Consider the following 23,088-nt stretch of genomic DNA (forward strand, 5'->3'; position numbering starts at 1 on the left):
TATACATATGTCTAGTTTTTGAAAAGTGTAAATGTACCAAGGGCAAGCCACAGTCGAAACGGTAGTACTACTTAATCGCCCGCTCTTCATGTCACCATTTCTGTTTTTTTTTTTTTGGCTGACGGATCCACGATATATAGTTTATCCACCCTCGATCTATGAAGCTGGTAGCTAAAAGCCTTTTTTAATTGAAATGATTCGTCGATCGTTTTCCTTGGTTATTTTAACGTATCAACGGTAGGTTGAGCACTTGAACTTACCATGGATATCAATAAGAATATGGTACATGTTGCTTTGGGGATAACAACACTTTATTGTAGCAACAATCTTGTTTGATGGCGCGATAATTTTGTTTCATACACTGATTGGGTTTGTGTTCATGCTTTCTTTTTGAATGGCACGTATTCTAAGTCCCTAACTTGTTGTGACCTTATGTTGTACTGGCGTCATCATTCATGGTTTTCAAGAGAAATATATAGATTTGCGAAGCTATTCTCTTCAAGTCTCCTTGGTACAATGTAGCGAAGAAGCACACGGAATTGTTCGTGTGCTTTCAATTAGTTACATTATTGCATTCGTTAAATTTTTTGATACTTTTCTCTGGGACTTAGCATGCCTCATTTAATTATGCGAAGTCCTTGTTTAGGAGTATAAGATCGCACTTTTTGCTGTGTTTTTATTTTATATGATGTAAAGCTTGGTTGTAATTTGTAGCTTTGGTGCGATAATAGCCACCGTTTTTATAATGCCTTTGCTCTTTCACGCCTCATAGCCGCTCCAAGATGAAGGTACTTTAACACATTCATGCTGAACAAATCCATGGTATCATCTTTCAGGAGAGTTTATATCACTTTACTTGTTTTTCTGTCGTTGTTTCTGTTGGTTGATCATCATAATATCTGCAAAAATTGCCTTGAGATTCAACTTCTTCCTTCTATATCAGTGGTAGGTTCAAAATTATCAAGGAAAAAGCCTACTGCAAAGACTCACGTCAAATCCCCAGGTAACACAGAAGCACGGGTGGCACTTTGATAGGCCGTTTTATTCTTTACATTCTGATCAAGCCCACCGTATTTGGGACCCAGTTATTGCATATTGGATTTGGAAATTCATTAAAGCACGTTTTTGTTGTATTACCGCAAAACCCACACCACACCTTTCGATAGAGTCCCTCTTCACATTTCAAAATGACGAGCAGCGATCCGAAACTTCGTCGCAGACGTGCGGATCCACTGGATGCTGGCTCTAGTTCTTTGATTGACATTAGTGAAGAAAAGAAAAAGGTACCTTTGGTGCTACTATCACTGTGATCTGTTTTTATTCTTATGTTTATTATATACACTCACGAGGGAATCGACGCGCTCATTTGTAATTCACTTTTATAGGGTGCCTCATATACTGGTCCTCAAGGACCATCACCCATAAGTCATCGTGCTGCCCTTGCCATCGTCACTGTACTTGCATGCATTACAACTTTCTATAAAATCTGGCATCCTGCAGAAGTCGTGTAAGTCTATATAGTTGATGCACGCGTTCGCCAAGCTCCTTTTTTTTTCTTGTATATAGAAGCTCATTAGCCGTTCTTCCCCCAATCTTCCTTCTGATTGTTGCACGCTCTAGATTTGACGAAGTTCATTTTGGCAAGTTCGCTGGCTTTTACTTGAAGCGAACGTATTTCTTTGACGTCCATCCTCCGCTGGCCAAATTGATGTTGGCAGCACAAGGCTATTTACTTGGTTATGACGGTCATTTCGATTTTGGCAATATTGGTGACAATTATATCGAGAACAATGTGCCATATATTGGATTACGCGCATTGCCTGCTACTCTGAACGTTCTGTGTGTCGTTTTGATCTACGGTATCATGCGTGAATCCGGATACGCGGTATTGACCTGTGCCTTATCCGCTGGAATGTATGTACTAGGTATGTGTGTGCATATTTGCGTTTTGGGACGACTGGGTTTTGCTAAGATGAAAAAACGGTCATTTTTATCTTGATGGAGCTAGCAGCTAATATGTACTCAATCATCAATCACTAGATAATTCGGCCGTAGCCCAGAATCGGCTTATCATGTTGGATAGCATGCTGGTGTTTTACATGCTTTCAACTGTCTATTCTTATATCCGCTTCCGCAAACTCAGATATCAGTGCGTTTACGATTTACCCTTATCAGTTGATTTTTTTTGTCATATCGGTTGGCTAATCTGAAACATTGAACTCTTTGATATAGAGAATTTACGCGTAGCTGGTGGTTTTGGCTTGTGACTACGGGCGTGATGATGGCAATGACGTTAAGGTATACTCTGTGTGTCTGCCGAGTTTCTGGAACAAAAATTCTTACAATGGACAAAATTTAAAACAGTGTCAAACTGGTCGGTCTTTTTGTCGTCGCCACCATTGGCATTTGCGTCCTTGTTGACTTATGGGAACTACTGGATATTAGACGTGGCTTACCAATGGTAAAGGAAAAGTGATGGTGACGAGATGGAAAATGGCACTATACCAAAAAGATAACGTGTCAGCTGACAATGACTTGAAACCATGTAGAATCATTTTGTGAAGCACTTTAACGCACGGGCCATTGCCCTGATCATTGTTCCTGTTTTTGTGTACATGTTTTGGTTTTACATCCACTTTGCCATTTTAGATCAATCGGGACCGGGTGATACATTTATGAGCTCTGCTTTCCAAGAAACACTGAAAAACAGCGCCATCAAGATGAAGTCGCTAGGTAACAAAACTGTATGGGAAGATGCGGAGGAAAAGAGAGCTGCTTAGGAACTGGCTTGTTCTGATACAATGCCTCTGGCGGGATGACTACAATAGATATTCATTACGGTGACGAAATTCTTATCCACCACCCTGGCACCGACGTGTATCTTCACTCACATACTACCAAATATCCTTTGCGTTACGACGATGGTCGCATCAGCAGTCAAGGTAACATTCTCATTTCATTGTATCCTCTTTTTTCTTTTTGATACTGCAAAACATGTCTATCTTACACAATGGATATTTTTAGGTCAACAAGTGACGGGTATAAAAGAGGCAGACGCCAATTGCTACTGGCGAGTCAAAGCTACCAAGGATATTCCCGAGGAGAAGCGCACGGCAGTTAAACACAATGATGTTATTCAACTGGAGCATGTAGCAACGGGCACAAATTTGTTGACTCATGACGTTGCATCACCCCTAATGGCCACAAACGAAGAAGTGACAACCGTTGAGCAAGGAAAGCGCTATAACGAAACGCTTTTCCGGGTTGTGTTGGATGACCATAATAACGGTAATACTTGGTCAACGCACATGAAATCCTTCAAGCTGATGCACATGGATACCAAGGTTGCTATCTGGACCCGTGATAAGGCTTTGCCTGAATGGGGAATGCTCCAGCAAGATGTGAATGGTAACAAGAACACACAAGAACGTTCTAATTTCTGGGTTGCCACTGAAATCAAGGGTCTTAATGGTAAGCTCAATTTTGGTGTTGCTGTTCTTGGTAATGCTACGGTTTTCGTAAGATTATATTAAACCTTCCTCCCCTCTATTTCTTAGCTACTGAAATTAACATGAACAAGAAAAAGGATATCAAAACAATGTCATTCTTTAAAAAGTTCTTTGAGCTTCAAGGCCGTATGCTTCGTCATAATTCTGGATTGACAAAACCGCATCCTTATCAATCAGCACCTATCACATGGCCCTTCTTGATTCGTGGTATCTCCTATTGGTCAAAGAATGACACTCGAGAACAAATTTACATGACTGGCAATGTCTTTGGATGGTGGCTCTCAATTGGCGGTGTGGCTGTATATGCTGGTGTTATGTTGGCAGATACACTTGCTCGACGACGTGGCGTTGAGCCTATTGATGAACGTAAGCAGTACTGTCAAAGCTTGAGCGTTGGTGAATGAGTTGTTCGAGCGGATCAGTTGTCTGTGAGAATGAGAAAAAAAAGGTTCCCACTGGCTTCTCTCTCCAATACATTCACATTTATTAACATCACTGTTAGCTCTACGACACAGATTTATATCCTCGGCTGGCATGTTTTTAATCTTATGGCTTGCACACTATTTACCGTTCTTCGCCATGGGACGATCATTATTTTTGCACCACTATTTACCGGCAGCGACATGTAACTATTTGCTCTTGGGTGCTGTATTCCAGTTCATGTTTATCGATGGTGTCGATTCGCCTGTCTCTGCCTTGGAAGGCACCACAAACACAAAATATCGGCGGTTCAATCCATTATTGATGGTTGCCCATCCATCCAAGTATTCGTACCTGGCCGCGTTCCTTATTCTTGCCGGTCAGGCTGGCATGTTTGTGTTCCTGTCACCGTTGACATATGGCTCACCGGGCATGACCGTAGAACAAGTGATTCAACACAAACTTCTTAACACTTGGGATTTGCAATTTGGTAAAGCCGATTGTTTCATTCTGCATTGACTGAGTGGGGAAATTGAGTGTTATACATTCCACTAACTGGTCTAATTTTTCTCTGCGTTTCATTATATTAGCCAAGTGAACAAAACAACTTTTAAATCATAATTATACTCACATACAATTCATCCCACCACATATTATACACAACTCAGTCGCACATTATTCTCCAAATAAACACAAAATATGATCAGACATACATAAACTGGTGGTGGACAGATATCACCATGTTCTCGAAGAAGGTGATGATTACTTTTCCGCGCAGTGACGTCGCTTATACCCTCACTATTTGCAAAAGTGATCTGTTTCTCTCTCTGTGTGTGTGTGTGTTCAAGTAGAAAGAAGAGAGGATAGAAGACTGCAAGTGCTCAGACGCTGTCTTATTGCTTGAAAGTATGTTGCCCCATCAAATTGGAATTATGCGAGGGATGTGAATGAAGGTCTGAACTCAAAACAAATGGTGATATCATACATTTGCTAGATAGAACAACTATGTACATATCATACGGTATTACACTTGACTCGAGAGACATACTTTACTAAAGTCTTAGATTTAGTGTTTTAACACTACTTCTGGCCCAAATGGCAAGCATCTCGCTATTACAATTTCCTGCACATCTACTGTAAACGGATGCGTAAGTGGCATGTATATCGTTCGGAAAATCATGTTTAAATTTGATGCTTATCAATGTCTTGGAAGGCTTCAACATGCGTGAGATTACAGTTTCAAATTTTAGACGATGGTTCGACGTACATCGGCATCCAGATTTTCTAGCAATTGTTACTTAATACAGTAGGCGTATCATTAATGCAGCTGCCGTTTAAACGTCCCTGTTATTCCGGTATTTTGATGATTCGCTGCTAGATGACGAACTAAGCATGCTAAGTTGACAGGCATCGTATACGCAAATGTAAAGATGGGAATTTTTAAGCATTCCTGTCGGGCGACGCCTCGTGTCAACCCGATTATTACGCGTGACTCAACAGCTTCTCAAATTGAGACTTTTATAAGCACCGTTACATTTGTCTAAACGCTGGTAGAGGTGCATGTATAAGATCATTTTTCCAAGAAGCCACACCTGCATTTATTACCATTGTATCCGCATTTTTACTTTTTCTATGTGTAAGCGAGCTATGCCAAACAAAGCCCCATATGAGAGTGATGCACACAAGATAAAGTCGCATACAACAACAACGTGTAAAATAGAGTACATATTCAAGTAAGGGTTTCACTTTCTCAGTGAGTAATTCGGATATAAAGGACATAGTTGTATATAAAAAGAGTATTCAATCATTTCGTTCTGTATCTTGTTCATAACCGAGATGACGACGGATTCTTTGCCCGTTCAGCTTGACTATAAGTAAGAGGCCAGCCGAGAGCCAACTAAGTCCGGCGAGGAAAACTGAGTAGTACCCAATACCAATTTTTTCAACCATTGGAGGAGCAGTAAGGCTTAAACAGCAGCCAAGTACCATCGAGCAAAAGATGCCTGCTGCATTGACTGAAGCCGCCTGGCTAGGATGTATCGCATCAGACCAATAGGCACCTAAAGCGGACATGATTTGGCTTACACCGAAACACTGGATGCCATAACCAATGATGGGTGCCCAGTAGGTGAGATTATTATTGATGCTCCAACCGAACAGTAGTACTCCGCCAGGCATAAATATTAAGAAACACGGCCACAAATTAATTGTGATGCGATCTTCCACTTTGTGTCGTCCACCACGTTTGGCTCGTGACGACATTAGCAAACGATCCGAAAGTTGACCATTGGTAAAGGTACCAAGTAAGTGACCGCAACCTGCACCTAGATAGCTTAAGCCTGGATCATATATTACATATAAGTGGTTTAGTAATGTCTTTGCCGCGTAATTACACTCTCTCTTTCATATGCGCAAATGAAAAATCGTACGATTTGTATGTAATACAAACCTACTTGCCAAGCGTTAAACTGATACTTTTGCTCAAAAATTGGGGAAAGAAGAGTATCGAGTGTAAACATACTCGCGAATGCGATGCCGCTGGCCAGAGAGGTCAACAAAATGTTCGGGTAGAATAACAGTAAAAATGGACGGAGCGGGTTAACCACCTTTTTCTTCTTCCTTGCTTGGTTTTCTTCATGGTGGGCTATAACTTTGTCGATACCCGCAGTTGCTGTGTCCACCGATGACGTCTCTGGTGCTATTATAGTTGATGATGTTATTGCTGTTGTAGGGAGCTTTTCCTCCACACTAAACTTTTCGCTGTCACGAAATGTTTCTGGCAAGAAAATGAATGCAACGATAACGACAAAGGCACCAAAAGCAAAGCAGAACCAGAAAGCGGCGCGCCAAGTGCTATTGCTGATAGTCAAAAATCCGCCAATAGTAGGACCTAATACATAGTAAAATCATCCAATAAAATATGATATTGGTAAGCTTTTTTTCATCGTTCTGAGGGTGAGCAGTAGAATCGCTTTACCGACGATGGGACCAAGGAACATTCCAAGAAATAGCTTTCCAAACGCAGTACCGCGTTCTTCGACAGTATACAAGTCGGTAAGGATACCGCCGCCAACAGGACCTGCAGATGCAGCACCGATAGCCTGGCCGCATCGAAGTGCGACCAAGGCCCAGATGTTATTAACAAGGGCAGCTCCAAGTGACGAGCAAGCGAAGAGAACCATTGAAAACATTATAAGGAAGCGACGTATTTCGTAAAAATCGGATATTGCGCTCCATATTATTGGTGCGAAACCCAAAAACAAAACGAAAATTGAAGCTGCCAATGTTGTGGCAAGAGGAGGAGCGTTTAACTCTTCGTTAATGGCGGGGATACCTAAATCATCGTTATTAAAAACAAGTACTAGAAGACTAAGGGTGCTATGCCTTTTGCTTCTTGTTTATTACCTGGAAAGTAAATTGTGCTTGAAAATCCAGTGATTGCTGCTGCCAATGCTGCAATTATCAAGATGGTGTTTTTGGATAAGGAGCTTAATAACCGAGGATCCTTATCTACCGGAGGATGGATTGTAAACCGTGACTTCAAGTAACACACGAATGCATTGGAACTATTATCATCTTTTTGGCCGTCCATAATCATAAGTAGACTCGTTTGCAAAAGTACTGGTAATTATGGTATCTAGTATGCAGTAGAAAGTTTCAAATCGAAGTTAGTTGATGGTGAAAGTAGAAAAAAAAGAACTGTTCATGACACCCAGCTTTTCACGTTCGTAAAGATTGCCCTTTCGGCTAATCCATTCCTAAGTCAAGGCACATGCAGAAGTAGCTGCAGGGAGAACAAAGCACTTATTTTTAGAGCAAGCATTACATAAATCAATATATTCTTACTTATATATATCCAGAGTTTCATGAAACCAGGTTTTGCGCACGTTTGCACTCATCGCAGTTGCTGTCATAAAAAGAAAGGACATTGTATTATAAAATCCAAGGCTTGCTACGTTGGCTGAAGTGATGATATGTTATCAAGCCCCTTACTTGCTTAAGGCAAGCAAGTATATGCATCGTATTTGCGAAAATAAACAAGCACCTAACAGACTATTTACTACACTGTGCATATATACCGACTGTTATAGAATTTGATTGCATTAGTGCTCTTTCACTTACATTATACTTGCTGTAGCTTTCTTTCGCTGCTTGTTAAATTCTCGTCAATTTATAATATGATGAAATCAATTCATCTAAGTATAAGGTAAATAGTCATACATTAATAAAGAACCAAACGAGGCAGACCATACCGCCATCAATTTGGTCCTATCTATAGATTAGCATAATTATAACTTGCAAATACATTGACACGATTTGCACGTTACATACAGCGGTGCAAAAAGCTTCGGTTTGTGCAATATCCGTTGACAGAAGCACGCTTTGCGTCTAATCAAGACGTGGTTACTGCATGATAAATGTACAAAGAAAATTATGCATTATCGAAAAAATAAATTACCAGCTGGTAGGTGACTGGCCAGTAGAATGGAGGCACAAATTACCACAGAATGTATCATATCGTACATTGTCTCTGACAGATAAACAACAACGTTGTGTTCACAGGATGATCTATTCAGCGTTTATTTCGAGCATAATTGTTTACCCCGCAACTTGCAAATATTCACTTTTTGCACTGCACTTTAGCACATGATGCACGAACCATGATCATGCATGCATGTGTAAGGAAAAGCATGTTCGCCATTGTTACAAGCCGCGGTTTTTTTCTTCTTTTCACCCTGTTCTTCTGTTTTATGTTTCTCTATTATCTTCTTTCTTCGTTTCGAGTTTTTAGAAATTCTTAGCGATGATTACGCTTACAAATACTTTTTCCAGAGAATACCAGACATCACCATATCATGTCGTGTCCATTGCTATAGCTACAAAATTAAGTCTCTACGGTATATATCTCTATAACACGTTGTCAACAGGAACAACATAACGAGGACGGAATAACTAGTCAAAAGGTGCTACAAGAAGTTCCTCTCGTACCTGGCGGTCTACCATATTTTGGTAATTAAGAAATTTTCTCCCTCTTGTTCCATTATTTACAAACATCAAATACGAAGAAGCTTAACCGCCAGCCTTTTATTTTCACTTCATGTCGAACAATAGGTCATATATTCCAGCTCCCAAGCGAAATTCCTGCTGTAAAATTTGATGAATGGCATAAAAAATACGGTCAGTACTTTCAATAGCAGTAGTCGTAGTCGTGAACTCCTAAACTTTAGCTCGTATTTCTGGGTGCATCATCACTCACTACTATAGTATCCGGCTGTATGCGATAGGACCTTTGATTCGTATAAACATGGGTGTCAAGTCATGGATTATCATCGGTGATTGCGATATTGCGAACGACATCCTCAAAGTGAGAGGTGCGATTACTTCTGGTCGTCCTTTTCATCTTTTTGCAACTCAAATTTCGTCACTTGGGAAAAGGTAAGCAGTTTCAATTTCTCTATTATTGTATAAAGTGCATGAAGAAAGAGTGGATATAGTGATATAACTTTCTATGTAATTTTTCCTAGAGGGCTTGTGATGGCTGACGCGAATAAGCGATGGAAACGAAATCGTGCGATCGGTAAGTTGCGCTACAAAATACAAATTACAAGTTACGTTTACATTGCTATAGCCTAAGACTATTCCATTCGCGTTCTTTTTCCTCTTAATGACAGCACAAAGTCTCTTTGGACCCAAGGGAGTGTCGACTAAAGTTCGCAATTTTTAGCAAGAAGCAGAATGGATTACGGATATGCTGTTGTAGAACACAATCGAAAATGGGCACGTCAATTTACTCGAGTCCTTGCAAGTCAGCACATTAAATGTCGTCATGCAAACATTGTTTGCAAAAAGAGCAACGTCATTGAACGACCCCCTAGCAAGAACTATTATTGATCTCACTCGGATGTCTATCAATCTCAGTGCACCTGATCAAGATTTGCCGACATTTTTGCCTGGAATATCAGCTTTACTTGGCCCGCGGTTTAAGAGTAACGAGAAGGAGATGCACGAGTTTGTTTACGACAAACGGGGCCCGGTATATTGGCGCCTAATCAGAGAAGCACTTGAGAGCGATGCAGATAGTTTTGTCAAGAGTTTATACGAAGTTAAGGACGAGAATGAACTGGAAGATGACGACATTTTACTATTTATTGGTGAGAGAGTGATACATGATGATGTTTATCATATGTTAAAGACGCTAGTGAATAGCAGCTTCGTATAACATTGACTTTGTTTGTTCCAACTAGTCGATATAATCGAGGCTGGAATAGACACAACAGCAATGACACTATCGTGGGCTTTCGTCATATTATCGCATTATAAAGACCTCCAAAAGGAACTCCATGCCGAGATCGACAAATTTATTGCTGAGCATGGCCGACTGCCAGAGTACGAAGAAAGGGATAACTTCCCTTTATTGATCTCTTTGCAGAAAGAATGTATGCGTTATCGAACGGCGGTTCCATTAGGTATTCCACACGAAGTAACGGAAGACTGTAAGTACAAAAATTGCAGGGTTATTGGCGAAAAAAAATTGATGCCTTTAAAAATTACTGACTGGGAAGAATATACAAAAAGTCGAATATCAAGGATACCTGATACACAAAGGTGCCGTGATTATAGCTAATGCTTATACTTTAAACTCGAGCGAAGCATTCTATGACAAGCCGAAAGAATTTGTTCCGATACGTTATATGAAGGATCAGCGAACATTAGCTGCTTCAGTAAACTCAAGTGCTTCACGGGACCAATTCATGTTTGGCTGGGAAAGGTATTATCATGATGATAAGAAGCTCACACCAAAAATGAAACCTCTTTTTTTAATATGATACTCAAACTTTTTTTTTTCCTTAAACAAGGCGAACGTGTCCCGGAGTTCATATGGTATATCACTTAGATAATAATTATAAGTATGACGATGGATGATAAAACTGACATTCTATACTGAACATGATATAGGCGGATGTAGAGATGTTTTACTTCTGGGTAAGAATCTTGGCAACTACAATTATTGAGCCATCACGGGACCACCAGGGACAGCCAAGATATCCTGATTTGGATGCTTATCTTGACGGCGGAATTGCATCTGGCCCCAATGATCCATATAACCAATTTTTGAAAGACCTAATCGACTTATTTAACGACAATTTCTTTTGCAAATATGTGCTTACAAAAACTATACGCATTTGCTTGATACTACATACAATAGCTGCATTGTGAGGGATTTTATTAAAGAGCGAGTTTCGATGAGTAATTTCTGTTCATATACTATGCGCTTTAGACCATTATATGGTTCAGTACAATGGTCCCTTCTACAAAAAAGACTTAGTAGTGCGTAAGGTTGTATCTTTTGAGCACGTATACCGGCAAACAACTGTTACGGTAAGGCTACACAAACCGGATTATCTCAGTACAAACTTGAACGTCCTTACTGTATCATACAATGTTGTTTAAAGCTCAATTACCAACCATTTACGTATTACAAAAAGGATGTGGATTGTATGTTCCCTGTGATGTTCATTCGAGTCGCTTCAAATATTGCAGCGGGTGTACATAGTAATCCTCAAAAATGGGTGTCCAACATGATCAATAACACATATCCGCCATCAACGATTGCAGTTATTTCCTTCATTACCTCACATGTGCGGACATCTCGACATCTTGGTGTTTCACGGAATAACTAGGCTAAGGAAGAAGTTAACATCATATGGAGCACGTAACTCACACTAGCTACTATCCGAGGCATTGAACCGGACGCACACTATATTACTTATATAGGGGTAGAAAGTACTAAGTGTACAGTATATATTGTAGGGTGCTGTCAAGGAGATCAATAATTACTAAGAAAAGAACCTCCAGCTGGCTTCTCCACAGTTTTCTCATCTCTCACCAGAAATTATGGTCATACCGTCGACAAGAGATAAATTGGGTATAGCTCATCAACAAGCGCGTAGAGGAAACCTTGCTCTGGAGCGCATCAATACGAAGAAGGTATGTAAGGAGGAGCGCTGCTTTCGTGTTGTCAATGCTCATATCATACACTGGAAAAATTAAAGATATCTTTCCTGCCTTACCAAGCCTAAACCAAGCCCACCAACCTTTAAAAAGCGTGTCGATTGACACAAACTACACTGTTGTCGCTTTGCTGTCGTCGTCGCAGCCCTCAATCGACTTGGCATCCGAAAGTTACAAATTGCCGTTGCAACAAGAATACCGTTTTCAGTGATGGTTGACACCTTTTTACTGTAGCGCATTACTTATCATATGCCAACAATTTGCAAACCTCGTAAGTAGCTGTTTCCGGATATTCAATCGCTTATTATTTCTTTGTGATGGATAATGGAATGTATCTTGATGGTCGCTGTTATGCATATCACTGCCATCGGGGATCTCATATCTTGGCGGTTCGCAGTGTTGCCACTATTTCCTGTTGCTTGAAAGACATGTTTTTCCTTTGTACTGTTGCTCGTGGTTTTTGTGTGGCTTTCTACAATGTGATTGGGGGGAATGTTTGGTTTTTCTCCTGCTCATTGTTTCGCTTTCTGAATTGAAGGGTAAATAGCCATTATTGTGATGATTTCCTCTGTTAATATCATTTCAAACACTGTAGTACATGTCATTTGTTTGTTCATCGCTTTGTAAATCGTATCCTTCTTCGTTTCGCTCATCATCATCGATTACTATTATCACCTTCTAGTATCACCCTTGTTCTTCTTAGCAGTGTGGTTTGAAATCATGACAGCAGCGAGACAACGCAGAGGGGCAAATCGTGAATGAGGTCAATATCTCTCTTTCCCAGGATGGGCTACGTTTTCTTCATAATTCTCATCTGTAATTGCCGTATCTAATTTTAAATACAAGAGATAGTTTTTCAAGACCGTGGGCAGTGTATTAAAAATCTTTTGCTACTGTTGCTCTTATTCTTTCCAAAATCTTGTAGCTCTTTTTTTTTACGATTGTCTGCCTACTTATGATACAAGGTATCCTTGCTTCGTATATGGACCCATAATATCGACGTAGTATGACACAGTTTACAGTCCACCTTCGCGCCTTACGCTTAAGAATATGATATTTTACTGTCAAACAAAGGTTTTAGTCTTTTTCAAAGCCTGTATTTTTATGATCATGCATGCGCGATGATTTTCCGGCATACTCATATATTATATCGCGCGATCGATCACACGTTACCACTAGTGTGTTGAGGCAATGTAGTATCTTGCCCAAAAATAGCGCCCATCATTCCATTCAAAAAGGGACATTACGCGCGCGGAACAATTTCCTCCAGCAATTTGTTTTTCTTTATAAAGTCGCTCACTAACATTTTTCTTTCGCTAGTTTATCAGTGTACATACACAGCACTGAACCTGTAAAACCATCACTATTCTTCTTCAACCTAACATATCATGGATGATTCAATTTAGGGGCTTCTTTTCATCTGAAAATACCGATTTGACGGGGTGTGCATGTTCAAATGAGGAAAGTGTGGTTAAGGCTTTGCTGTTTTTATACGCATCATAGAAAAAAATGAGCAAATATCGTTTTTTTTTTGTATTTACGCTCAATGTCTCTTGAAAGACATATGAAGTTATCGTTCTTGTTTGTTCTAACGAGCGCATCTTTCCGTGTGGCGATGACAACAGGCTCCTGATGCAGCAGGTATATAGTAAAACCAACGGCAAGGCCCTTCTGACCAGAACAAGCAAATCTGGTACCGTCGAAGCATGATTATTTTTATTCAGCCCTTGCTTAATGAGCGACAGAGGAACTCAACCAGAAACTTAAGCATACTCCACACCTACAACAGAGACTGCAGTTATTGATTGTTGCGTCGTTGATCAATTTTTGGTCGGTATTCCCTGGAACGTTGCTTTCTGACCTTTGTTGATTTGTCCACGCCGTTGTCATCGCTGGAGTATCTCTTTTGTCTTCCAAGCTCTTCTTGCTTTTGTGCATTATTGACCTTCAACGTTCGGATCTGGTTCTGGCACTGAATCATTAATTATAGGAGGAGGTATGTACAACACCATGTCCAACTAAATTAGAGCTGCAATGGAAGCAAGCGCCTCCCTTATTCGACTAATGTGTGTGTGTGCGTCTGCATATATACAAAACAAGTCTTACTTCACATAGAATTGCTTGGCTGAAGAATTCATTTTACAAAGATAATACAGCAAAATGCGTCGTCGTCATGCAGATATCTGTGAGAACATCCGTTCTCGCTGCCCTCTATAGTAGGTTTCCTAATTGTACGTAATTTCATTATTGCTTCGCGCCATTGTGTTTAACGTTTTTTTAAAATAGTCGAAGAGAGAAATACTTTAACATTTATGGTGGTTTTGCGTTTCCGCTTTGATCAAGCAGACAAAAAGAGTCCACAAGTGTTTAGGACATGATCGCTGCCAGCACGTACGGCTCGCGACTTTCAATCCCACCTCCAAGGCTTGTCGCTTTCTTAATGCTCACGACTCTTTTGATGCGCGAAAAAGAGTAAAATCTCTATGCAAAGCAATGAAGTTTGAGAGTATCGCAATTCGACATGAATCTGGCAAGTTTTCAAAAAGTTTCTGAGTGTTACGGATGTCTCATTAGGCACATTCGAGTGCCTTTTTGAAGTTGGTAAGAAACGGCCAGAATAATTGTGTCTCTGTTGATATCTGTATGCGCGTCCTGTTCTTTATGTTCTTTTTGTTAGCAGTGTAGTTCGATGGATTTGATTTTGGACGTCGTGTTTACTGAGTATTAAACTTTTTTAAAAAGTATTATAACGTTGTCTTTTTCAGAGTATTACTCGTGGCCTCTTTTACTTGTCATCGTGGAAATTCCACCTCGTGTCTCATCTATGAACAACACGACACAGCGAATGCACGCTCTATCTTTGTTTGATTTGCTTTATGATTAAACGCATGAGCACGTAATAAATGTTTGGTGCGAAAGGCTTTTGCGGCTTCTTGAATAGAAGATCTTGTCAGCGTCCTCTTATCGTGGAAGAAGGAGAGTGTATGAGTGAACTTGTATTGTACTTTGCAATATATATACGGTTATTGCGGGTTTCTACTTTTGTATGTTCCATCCGAAAAATTGCCGTTTGTAGCCTTTCATATACTTAAACTGACCTTCCAAAACCCTGCAAACTCTCAAAAGGTCGAAACAGTAATTGGTATGATTTGGATGTCTGCCGTTGAGTTGATCACTTTACAAAAGGGAAGGATTTCGATCGATGCTGCGGGAGCGAATAGTAAGAAGTGGAGAAAAGAAAAAGAGAAGGAAAGGTATATTTTGATGGATCGCACTAGCTTTTAGGCGTGTATTTATAGTAGGTGTAGCAGTGGTCAACAACTACTAGACCCGATCGAAGGTCTCAATGGCAAATTTTGAAAAAGAGGGCAAATCAAGATTGAGTGGTCGGACCACTCATAATACTTCTTTTGTAATAAGGTTTTGCCCCCGACAGTGCATAACCGAACCGTCGTGTTTAATACTGTAAAATACACACAAATGCTTGTTTCTAGTTCTTTCAACATCGTACCGTAGTATATTACATGAAGGCAATTTGGTGTGCATATAAGCTGTACATCCCAATCACTTTTTCGTCCAACACATGTAGTTGATGTGATAGCAGACCGGGAAGAATCAAATCTCAGTCCACCAGGAATGTCAGGCTACTTGACTGAGCATGTAAGTGTGTGCCATGATCACCACAGGATACCATTTCCCTTGTCAACAAGGTGAATTAATCGATAGCTGTAACTGGTTCACTCTTGTATACTATCAAGAGATGCCTCTTTCTTTATGTAAGCAGATGCTTGAAAGTAGGGTCGACAGCTGCCTTGGATGACGATCGTTTCGGTACGATTAGACAATAAAGCCATCATATAGCTGTCAGGTTGGTGTAAAAGGCCTAGGCTGGCACCCCTTTTGACACTTTCTACGAGGACCAACTCCGTCCGCCAATGACTGGCATTGCTTATGAAGATTAAGTTTTTTTTCCGACTTTGAACGGACTAATCGGGGCATTGATTATATTTTTTTTTCTAAACCAGAGCCAAAGGAGAGAGAGAGGCGTGTATTTATAACAACTTATTCCCTGTGTTTTCCCGCCTCTCTCATTTTTTTGAAAAAACAGGGTCGATCTTTTTCCACTGCTGCTGCTGCTGCTGCTGCTGACGTTTTGTTCATGGGAATGTGTAACAACACAACCCCAGAGTCTCGGATAGTCTTCAAAGTATCTATAACACGCTGGAAGACACGAAATCCCGCGGGGTGTTGTGAAAATCACACTGTCGAAAGTAGCATTCCTTGGGCTAGGAAAATCCGACACTGACCGAAATCAAAGGGGGGGGGGGGAAGGGGAATGGTTGCTATGCAACAAGTGCTACTACTACTATTATGCACTGTAACATGCTGCTTATGCTGTAATAAATACACAGAATCATCATCGGGCAATTTCCCAAATTTGAAAATAAGGTACATTCATTCACCAAAACAACGTGGGTCTTTGTGTGTGCACAACAACAGCAGTAGTAGTTGTGATTTTGGGGGGAGGGGAGGGGGATGTCCTAAGCGCCCCCCCCCCATCGGATTATTCTTTGACTTTAATAGGGTCGTCCCTCTAAGCTCCCATGATGTCGTGTATCGCAATGGCCCTTTCAAAGATAACAGATGCTGCGAGGGCCGATCTCTCTGTGTTTCTATTTTCTTGCCGCCCCCCTCTTTTTTTTTTTTTTTTTTTTCGTGTGCGGACAGTGGAACAACAAGCAAATCGTCGGGAAAACGTGCGAAAACGACGGGAAGAATGGCTAAAAAGCACCTGAATTCATGAGCCACTGCCCGGAGACACGGCCCACACACGCACGCACGCACGCACGCCTGCAAGTCACTCCGACAGACTGAGCTGTGTGGGGAATGGAGTTGATAATATTACTCGTTTTTTTTTTCTTACCTCTCTCTCTCTCTCTCTCTTTTTTTCACTCCCCTCCTTTCTCTCTCTCTCTCTCTCTCTCAAATACAAACAACCATGCAAGCAGCAACAACACGCGTGGCTCGAGGTAGGTCTTTCTGACATTGATTGTGACTTTTGCACCATGCAATTGGAGAGAGAAAGAAAGAGATCAAGAAAACTTATTGCCGCTTTCGGGGGTGGGTGGGGGTTATTGTTGTGATAAGGTTCGACATGTCGTTTGGGTGCTCGATCCGCGTTTCGAGCACGTCCTGTGATGCAACAGCAATTGCGTTTCAACACTACGGATTCACAAACAGCCGCTGCCACCAAGAAGCCTTTCTCCAAGTGGCGCGCGTTAAAGAATGTAGTCAAGTATGGTTTGGTTGCTAGTGTTGCCTACGGTACTTACAGTAAGTATTACTTTTAAAAGTAGTAATAGTAGTAGTATCAGAAGGAGGAGATAAAGAGATTGCGATGATTCCCCCCTCCCCAATCACTAAAAAGAAATTTTTCTTTAGCCATGTACGACCAGCGTCATCCTCCAGAACAACAAGGCGAAATCGATCCCAGCAAAAAGACGATTGTTGTGTTGGGCAGTGGTTGGGCATCCACATCGTTCTTGAAAGCCATCGATACGGAGCAGTACAATGTCGTCGTTGTGTCTCCGCGGAACTACTTTTTGTTCACTCCTCTTTTGCCCAGTTGTACCGTGGGCACCATTGATGTCCGCTCCCTCGTCGAGCCTATTCGCTTCATCACTCGTCACAAGTCAAGACAAGTCCGCGTCGTGGAGGCTGAATGTACCGATGTGGATCCTGAGCGCAAGGTCATCACTATTACAGGTAAAACGACTCGATAGTCGAAAGAGAAAGGGGATGGAAATAGTCCATGGGGCAAAAATAAGACAAAGGTCTGACACTCAATCCCTTTTTGTGCCATAGATAATTCCGATATTAAGGGTCAAGCTTCCACGAGCGAGCTTTCTTATGATTACTTGATTGTCGGCGTTGGCGCCATGAACCAGACTTTTGGTATCAAGGGTGTCGAGCAGTACGGTTGTTTCTTGAAGGAGGTCTGGGATGCACAAAAGATCCGTACCAAGGTAATGGATTGTATCGAGACTGCCGCCTTCCCTGGCCAGTCCTCTGAAGAAATCGAGCGTTTGTTGCACATGGTTGTCGTCGGTGGTGGTCCAACCGGTATCGAATATGCCGCCGAACTCCACGACTTTTTGGTGGATGATTTGACCGCGTGGTACCCAGGTAATAGCGTGTAGCAAAGTGGTGTAGGGTGAGAGAAGGGCTACGAACGAGGAGGATACTTTATTAAACAAAATGCTGGGATTCGGGGGGGGGAATACGTAATATAGAATTGGCTGGTAAGGTCAAGATTACCTTGGTCGAGGCTCTGCCCAACGTTCTTCCTGCCTTCTCCAAGCAATTGATCGACTACACCGAATCCACATTCAAGGAGCAAAACATCAACATCCACACCAAGACGATGGTCAAGGAAGTGTGTGAAAAGGAAATTGTTGTGCAGCGACCCGACGGAACCAAGGACACGATCCCTTATGGATTGCTTGTGTGGGCTACTGGCAATACCACCCGACCCCTTGTCCGTAATCTGATGGCCAGATACCCCGAACACCAAAACATCCGTCGTGGTCTGGCGGTGGATGACTGGCTCTGCATGGAAGGTACCAAGGAAATCTTTGCCCTCGGCGATGCCAGTGCTACAAAGTATGCTCCCACCGCCCAGGTTGCTGCTCAACAGGGCAAGTACCTTGCTCGTGTGTTTGCACAGCTTGCGTCCCAAGAAACTCTGGAGGCTGAAGTGGCTGCTGCTACCAGTGAGGATGAAAAGGCCAAGAAGATGCGTAAGCTGCAAAAGGCAAAGGACATTAAGCCTTTCCATTACTCGCATCAAGGATCCTTGTGGTAACGTATCTCTTTCTGTTTGTTATTGTTGTTGTTGTTGGGAGGCGTATCAGTAGTAATAGATGAGTAAAAAATTCATCCACGATGTCATTTCTCTCTTTTAGTTACATTGGTTCCGATAAGGCCATTGCCGATCTTCCCTTCGGTCCTGGTAACGTCGCTTCCGGTGGTGTAGCAACCTACGCATTCTGGCGCTCTGCTTACATCTCCAACCTCTTTTCCACCCGTAACCGTACGCTGGTCATCACTGACTGGTTGAAGAAGACCATCCTGGGTCGCGATATCTCTAGAGAATAGATTAGATTTTTGATTTTTTGTTGTTGTTTATTATCATTATTGCTTTTTGACAGCCGCCCCCTCTCCCCTCCAAGACCATTCCATTCTACACTTACTTCATTTATTACTTTTTCTTCTTTTATGCATCATTCCTATCTTATACACAGCAACAGCTATAGATCTCTCTTTTTGAAATATGTACTTCTTTTTCTCATATGTCATTTCTATCGGGCCATGTATATGCCTCGGACTATCCGCTTTTGTAAGCAGCCTTTACCATAAGAGGTCATGGCTGTTGCCTCTTAAGGTACACACACATGACGTTTCTATGAAAGACATCGGGCATTGAGTATCTATTGATTCGATATTATCGGTGAATTGTATGACATATACCATGTCCAATTGTACAAAAAGTCAAAGCTATTTATTCTTAATGCTTTGCTGTTGCTTCTCATGTACTGTATGTACATGAATCCACACTACGTCGTGGTAGTACATGTGATTCTGTGAACAGAACTGATAGTGGCAACACATAAAATCTGCCGGATTCGGGGAATTCAAATGCTTCCGAAAGGGCAATACATATAAAAGTAGTTGTTTGCTTCTTTTTTTTTAAATGTGTGCGCGTGAGATTTTTCTTCTTGTTTGTTTCTTTTCTTCTCTTCTCCATTTCTCCTCGTCTTCTCTTGTTATGCCACTATTGACAACGGATATGAACATTGCTGGTGCCTTGAAAAAGGTGAACCTGATTCCCGAACGTAAGTCGCTTTGTTGATTCGTTTACATACATACATACATACATATATCGCGAACCGGTCCATGATTGATGATGATTCTATATTCTACTACCGCTACTGCTACTGTTAGTGGTTGACGCCAGCTTCACTGCATCATCGTTGTTGCAGATCACGTATCCTGGCGACAAGGAAGTGTTGCTGGGCAACACATTGACACCGAGCGATGCTGCCGAGCAACCGACAGTGACCTTTGTTCCGCCCGAAGAATCGGCTGCATACACCATCGTCATGACCGACCCCGATGCCCCTTCAGCAACGGATCATAAGTTTGGGCCATGGCGCCACTGGATAGCCGTAAATGTGCCAGGTATTGTGATTCTGAACAAAAGATTAAATAGGTTGCATATTGAAAGAATGACGTTATATTAGGCAACGATCCATCAAACGTGGCGCAGCATCATACGCCCTACATTGGCCCTGGTCCTGGCCCCGGTACCGGCGTCCACCGTTATCTGTTCTTACTCTACAAGCAAGCGCAACCTAACTCCACCTTTGCACCTATGGCGCATGAAGAGAAGCCCGATCGCCGTAACTTTGATCTCAAACACTTTGTCACAGAGAACCAGTTAGAGCTAGTTGCTGCCAACTTTTTCCTCTGTTCTGCACCTTGATAGCTTTTTTTTTCAGTTGGTATCCTTTAATATAAAAAAAAAGAAAAAACTGCTATACATTGCATTCACGAGATAGTGGTGAATATACAAGTACTGAAAGGGTGTGGGTTAGGCTTTAAGAAAGAGGAGAGATATTGTGTGTGTTGTAAGAAAAAAAAAAGTAAGAAAGGAGGGAGTAAAAAAATCGATAAAGCAATCATAGTGTGCTTTTCCCTGGGTATCCTTTTCAAATTTTATCTCTTTTAAAAGCCATGGACCTTAATCTCTGACTTTTTAACAATCTCCTCCTTGACGAGGAACTCGGCAATCTTCAAGCGCTGATCGCCTGAGAGTTGGAGCACTTCACCAAGTTCATCGTCATCAACGATGGTGCCGTTGCAGGCAAAAACTTTCTTGAACGTTTTCAGGATTTTCTTGTTGTCATATTGCTTGGGAAGACCTTGAAGTGTTGTGAGCGTCTTTCGACCGTTTCGTTGCTGAATGCGCAAGTCTAATTAACAATCCCCATCCGAAGAAAAGAAAAAAGAGTTGGTTGTTTGTTTTTTTTTCAGTCAAGAGATAATGTCACTGAGACCTCTTTTCAATTCGAAAGAAAAGGCAACATCCACCACCACTATTACAATACTTACGGATATGGTTGGCTTGTTTGGGACTCTTTTCCTCTTCTACTTCGGCAAAAGGATCTGTTGAAAAATAAAGTCAAGTCAGGACTTGTACGTAATATCTATTCCAAAGTTGACTTACCAAAAGGTGCGTTCAGCTCTTCAACACTTGTCATTAACTAGTCCGGCGCAGTAAAAAAGTAAGGAATATAAAAACGAAACTTTTGTGTGGGTTTCCGACAAAGAAAAGAAAAAGAAAAATGCAAATCTCCTGGATTTGCCCCCCGAATTACGTCTGCTCGGGCAGGGAGCCCTGTGAGGTCATGAGCGTTGTGTCACTTGACTCGCTTGCTTTTTTTGGGAAACCAGATGAAATCGTCATGCTGCTTTGAAACACATCGAAAGAAATGCCGCTATGACAGGGCTTGTAACGTCATGTTGATCCCAAAAAACCCTGCCCAAAAAAAAAAAAAAAAAAAAATTATAAAGGACCAAGGCTTCTCGCACATTTCTTACCATTCTTTTCTCTTTTCAACAACATGGGTAACGAACATTCAGAAAAAATTCTTCCTGCACGTACGTATTATTTAGTGTACTAGTAATATGAAAGGAAGCATTAAAAACATGATGTCCACTCTATTTAGAGAAGGTCGGTGGCATGCGTGTCAAGGCTCCAAATGACCATCGCGTTCCCTTGAAGGCCGAGTACGTAACATATCATTGGACCACACCATGAAAAAGAAAGAAAGAAACTGCAATAACTGTAACTCACACACATCATTGTAAAATGGTTATTAGGGACAAGGAAGAGCACCATGCTGAACAGGAAGAAGAAGAAACGGACGAAACCAAGCAAGCAGAGTTTGAGCATGATAGATCTCTTCGTGAAATGCAAGCCGAACAAATGCGTGGTCAGTCTCCTTCAATGAACGCTTACAATCCCAAGAACAACGCCGGCTCTATGATGGGAAGAGGCCCCAACTACAACCCTTCATTCCAACAGCGTTCCATGAACCATTAAGTCATCCTCTTTCCCTTCCTCGTTCTTTGTATATAATAAATATATTTTTTTTAAAAAAAAAGGAAAAACCACATCTTTGGGGCTGATGAAAGGGCGTGGGAGAGAAAGAGAGTATAAACGGATGGACGGGAAACGCCAAAACGAGATAAAGAGTACTCAATAGAGGGCTGCAATGACAAGAGCCGCGGTCGTGCCATTTTACCGAAGGGCACTACAAAGGACGGGGGCGATCTATATAATACCGACACTAAAAGAAACACGCACAATAGGCTAGATGGATAAATGGGAAAAGGAACTCTAATTAACAACCTTGTCCATCCCGTTGCTTCAACAACCGTTGCTGTAATAAAGACTACTGCCTCGTGCATTACGTGAGGAGATTGTTTTCGATGCATGAACCAGCCAGCCAGCCTCTCCGACCGAGCTCTTTTATCATGAAACTGGGTCACCATAGATAACTTGACAAGAAGAGAGATGGTTGTAAGGCTCTTGCCACTCACACCATGTTTACTTTTGAGCGTGTACGCTTTCCCATTTTATATCTTATGATGTCTATCAGCTTTGCGGGAAGCCTAAGCAACCTTGGCTTAACATTTTATATTTTCCCTAACCTTCTCTTTCCGTCGATATGTAAAAGCGAGAGGCTAAACAGAACTTCTGTTGTATCTATGACTATTCCACAGAAGAGACATTTTTTCAATGTGCTAGTTCCTTCACCTTGAATATACACTGTACTGTAGTACAGTGGTTCCCCGTTTATTTTCAACCTTAAGGAGGGTCTATAAAGTGTTGAAACTACTGAGGGCTGACACAAAAAACGAGAGTATCCAAGCAATGTTTCATGCTTAAAGGGGATATGGAATTATTGAGAGTGAAATCAAACGGGGAACCACTGTACATCGTTCATGCAAAAGATCCGCTACTTATCGAGGGAGGATAATGGCTCTCTTTGTTCAAAATAGTAATAAACTGAACATT

At 41.5% G+C, this 23,088-nt stretch overlaps 7 protein-coding genes across 7 annotated transcripts; 5 read left to right on the top strand and 2 right to left on the bottom strand.

The window, feature by feature from the left end:
• Positions 1 to 1,097: 1,097 nt before the first annotated feature.
• BDB00DRAFT_946345 (glycosyltransferase family 39 protein) lies at positions 1,098 to 4,638 on the top strand. The gene is made up of 12 exons (XM_053129520.1): positions 1,098 to 1,283; positions 1,386 to 1,507; positions 1,621 to 1,925; positions 2,041 to 2,149; positions 2,233 to 2,298; positions 2,365 to 2,461; positions 2,550 to 2,733; positions 2,829 to 2,942; positions 3,025 to 3,471; positions 3,558 to 3,875; positions 4,012 to 4,419; positions 4,520 to 4,638. Exons 1-12 carry the CDS (start codon positions 1,188 to 1,190, stop codon positions 4,525 to 4,527), a joined length of 2,274 nt encoding a protein of 757 aa, XP_052978824.1. The 5' UTR covers positions 1,098 to 1,187; the 3' UTR covers positions 4,528 to 4,638.
• Positions 4,639 to 5,478: 840 nt separating this feature from the next.
• BDB00DRAFT_946346 (major facilitator superfamily domain-containing protein) lies at positions 5,479 to 7,797 on the bottom strand (the record flags this gene model as incomplete). The annotated part of the gene is made up of 5 exons (XM_053129521.1): positions 5,479 to 6,268; positions 6,379 to 6,819; positions 6,907 to 7,263; positions 7,335 to 7,370; positions 7,776 to 7,797. 5 exons carry the CDS (start codon positions 7,795 to 7,797, stop codon positions 5,730 to 5,732), a joined length of 1,395 nt encoding a protein of 464 aa, XP_052978825.1. The 3' UTR covers positions 5,479 to 5,729.
• A 1,437-nt stretch (positions 7,798 to 9,234) lies between these two features.
• On the top strand, positions 9,235 to 10,896 carry BDB00DRAFT_873319 (cytochrome P450; the record flags this gene model as incomplete). The annotated part of the gene is made up of 7 exons (XM_053127075.1): positions 9,235 to 9,365; positions 9,455 to 9,507; positions 9,602 to 9,639; positions 9,691 to 10,081; positions 10,175 to 10,423; positions 10,506 to 10,698; positions 10,887 to 10,896. The coding sequence occupies 7 exons, from the start codon at positions 9,235 to 9,237 to the stop codon at positions 10,894 to 10,896; spliced, it is 1,065 nt and encodes a 354-aa protein (XP_052978826.1).
• A 6,162-nt stretch (positions 10,897 to 17,058) lies between these two features.
• BDB00DRAFT_430624 (uncharacterized protein) lies at positions 17,059 to 19,439 on the top strand. Its single transcript, XM_053117365.1, has 5 exons — positions 17,059 to 17,276; positions 17,385 to 17,708; positions 17,808 to 18,128; positions 18,236 to 18,803; positions 18,908 to 19,439. Exons 1-5 carry the CDS (start codon positions 17,141 to 17,143, stop codon positions 19,098 to 19,100), a joined length of 1,542 nt encoding a protein of 513 aa, XP_052978827.1. The 5' UTR covers positions 17,059 to 17,140; the 3' UTR covers positions 19,101 to 19,439.
• A 331-nt stretch (positions 19,440 to 19,770) lies between these two features.
• On the top strand, positions 19,771 to 20,487 carry BDB00DRAFT_765267 (phosphatidylethanolamine-binding protein; the record flags this gene model as incomplete). The annotated part of the gene is made up of 3 exons (XM_053119503.1): positions 19,771 to 19,841; positions 19,960 to 20,183; positions 20,246 to 20,487. 3 exons carry the CDS (start codon positions 19,771 to 19,773, stop codon positions 20,485 to 20,487), a joined length of 537 nt encoding a protein of 178 aa, XP_052978828.1.
• Positions 20,488 to 20,729: 242 nt separating this feature from the next.
• On the bottom strand, positions 20,730 to 21,265 carry BDB00DRAFT_873322 (uncharacterized protein; the record flags this gene model as incomplete). The annotated part of the gene is made up of 3 exons (XM_053127076.1): positions 20,730 to 20,977; positions 21,117 to 21,170; positions 21,232 to 21,265. The coding sequence occupies 3 exons, from the start codon at positions 21,263 to 21,265 to the stop codon at positions 20,730 to 20,732; spliced, it is 336 nt and encodes a 111-aa protein (XP_052978829.1).
• A 353-nt stretch (positions 21,266 to 21,618) lies between these two features.
• BDB00DRAFT_827974 (uncharacterized protein) lies at positions 21,619 to 22,170 on the top strand. The gene is made up of 3 exons (XM_053123824.1): positions 21,619 to 21,665; positions 21,734 to 21,794; positions 21,888 to 22,170. Exons 1-3 carry the CDS (start codon positions 21,629 to 21,631, stop codon positions 22,108 to 22,110), a joined length of 321 nt encoding a protein of 106 aa, XP_052978830.1. The 5' UTR covers positions 21,619 to 21,628; the 3' UTR covers positions 22,111 to 22,170.
• The last annotated feature ends 918 nt before the right edge of the window (positions 22,171 to 23,088 follow it).

Source organism: Zychaea mexicana (assembly GCF_025766255.1).
Source record: "Zychaea mexicana strain RSA 1403 chromosome Unknown BDB00scaffold_46, whole genome shotgun sequence".
Lineage (NCBI taxonomy): Eukaryota > Fungi > Mucoromycota > Mucoromycetes > Mucorales > Lichtheimiaceae > Zychaea > Zychaea mexicana.

What these genes read in the sequence shown, in the direction of transcription:
- BDB00DRAFT_430624 (XM_053117365.1), top strand. Translation starts at nt 17,141, where the DNA reads ATGCAACAGCAATTGCGTTTCAACACTACGGATTCACAAACAGCCGCT. An exon ending in CAAGGTCATCACTATTACAG is followed by an intron (nt 17,709 to 17,807) that starts GTAAAACGACTC and finishes TTTGTGCCATAG; the next exon opens with ATAATTCCGATATTAAGGGT. An exon ending in TTTGACCGCGTGGTACCCAG is followed by an intron (nt 18,129 to 18,235) that starts GTAATAGCGTGT and finishes TACGTAATATAG; the next exon opens with AATTGGCTGGTAAGGTCAAG.
- BDB00DRAFT_946345 (XM_053129520.1), top strand. Translation starts at nt 1,188, where the DNA reads ATGACGAGCAGCGATCCGAAACTTCGTCGCAGACGTGCGGATCCACTG. An exon ending in TTAGTGAAGAAAAGAAAAAG is followed by an intron (nt 1,284 to 1,385) that starts GTACCTTTGGTG and finishes TCACTTTTATAG; the next exon opens with GGTGCCTCATATACTGGTCC. An exon ending in CGTTGAGCCTATTGATGAAC is followed by an intron (nt 3,876 to 4,011) that starts GTAAGCAGTACT and finishes CATCACTGTTAG; the next exon opens with CTCTACGACACAGATTTATA.
- BDB00DRAFT_827974 (XM_053123824.1), top strand. Translation starts at nt 21,629, where the DNA reads ATGGGTAACGAACATTCAGAAAAAATTCTTCCTGCAC. An exon ending in AGAAAAAATTCTTCCTGCAC is followed by an intron (nt 21,666 to 21,733) that starts GTACGTATTATT and finishes CACTCTATTTAG; the next exon opens with AGAAGGTCGGTGGCATGCGT. An exon ending in CGCGTTCCCTTGAAGGCCGA is followed by an intron (nt 21,795 to 21,887) that starts GTACGTAACATA and finishes AATGGTTATTAG; the next exon opens with GGACAAGGAAGAGCACCATG.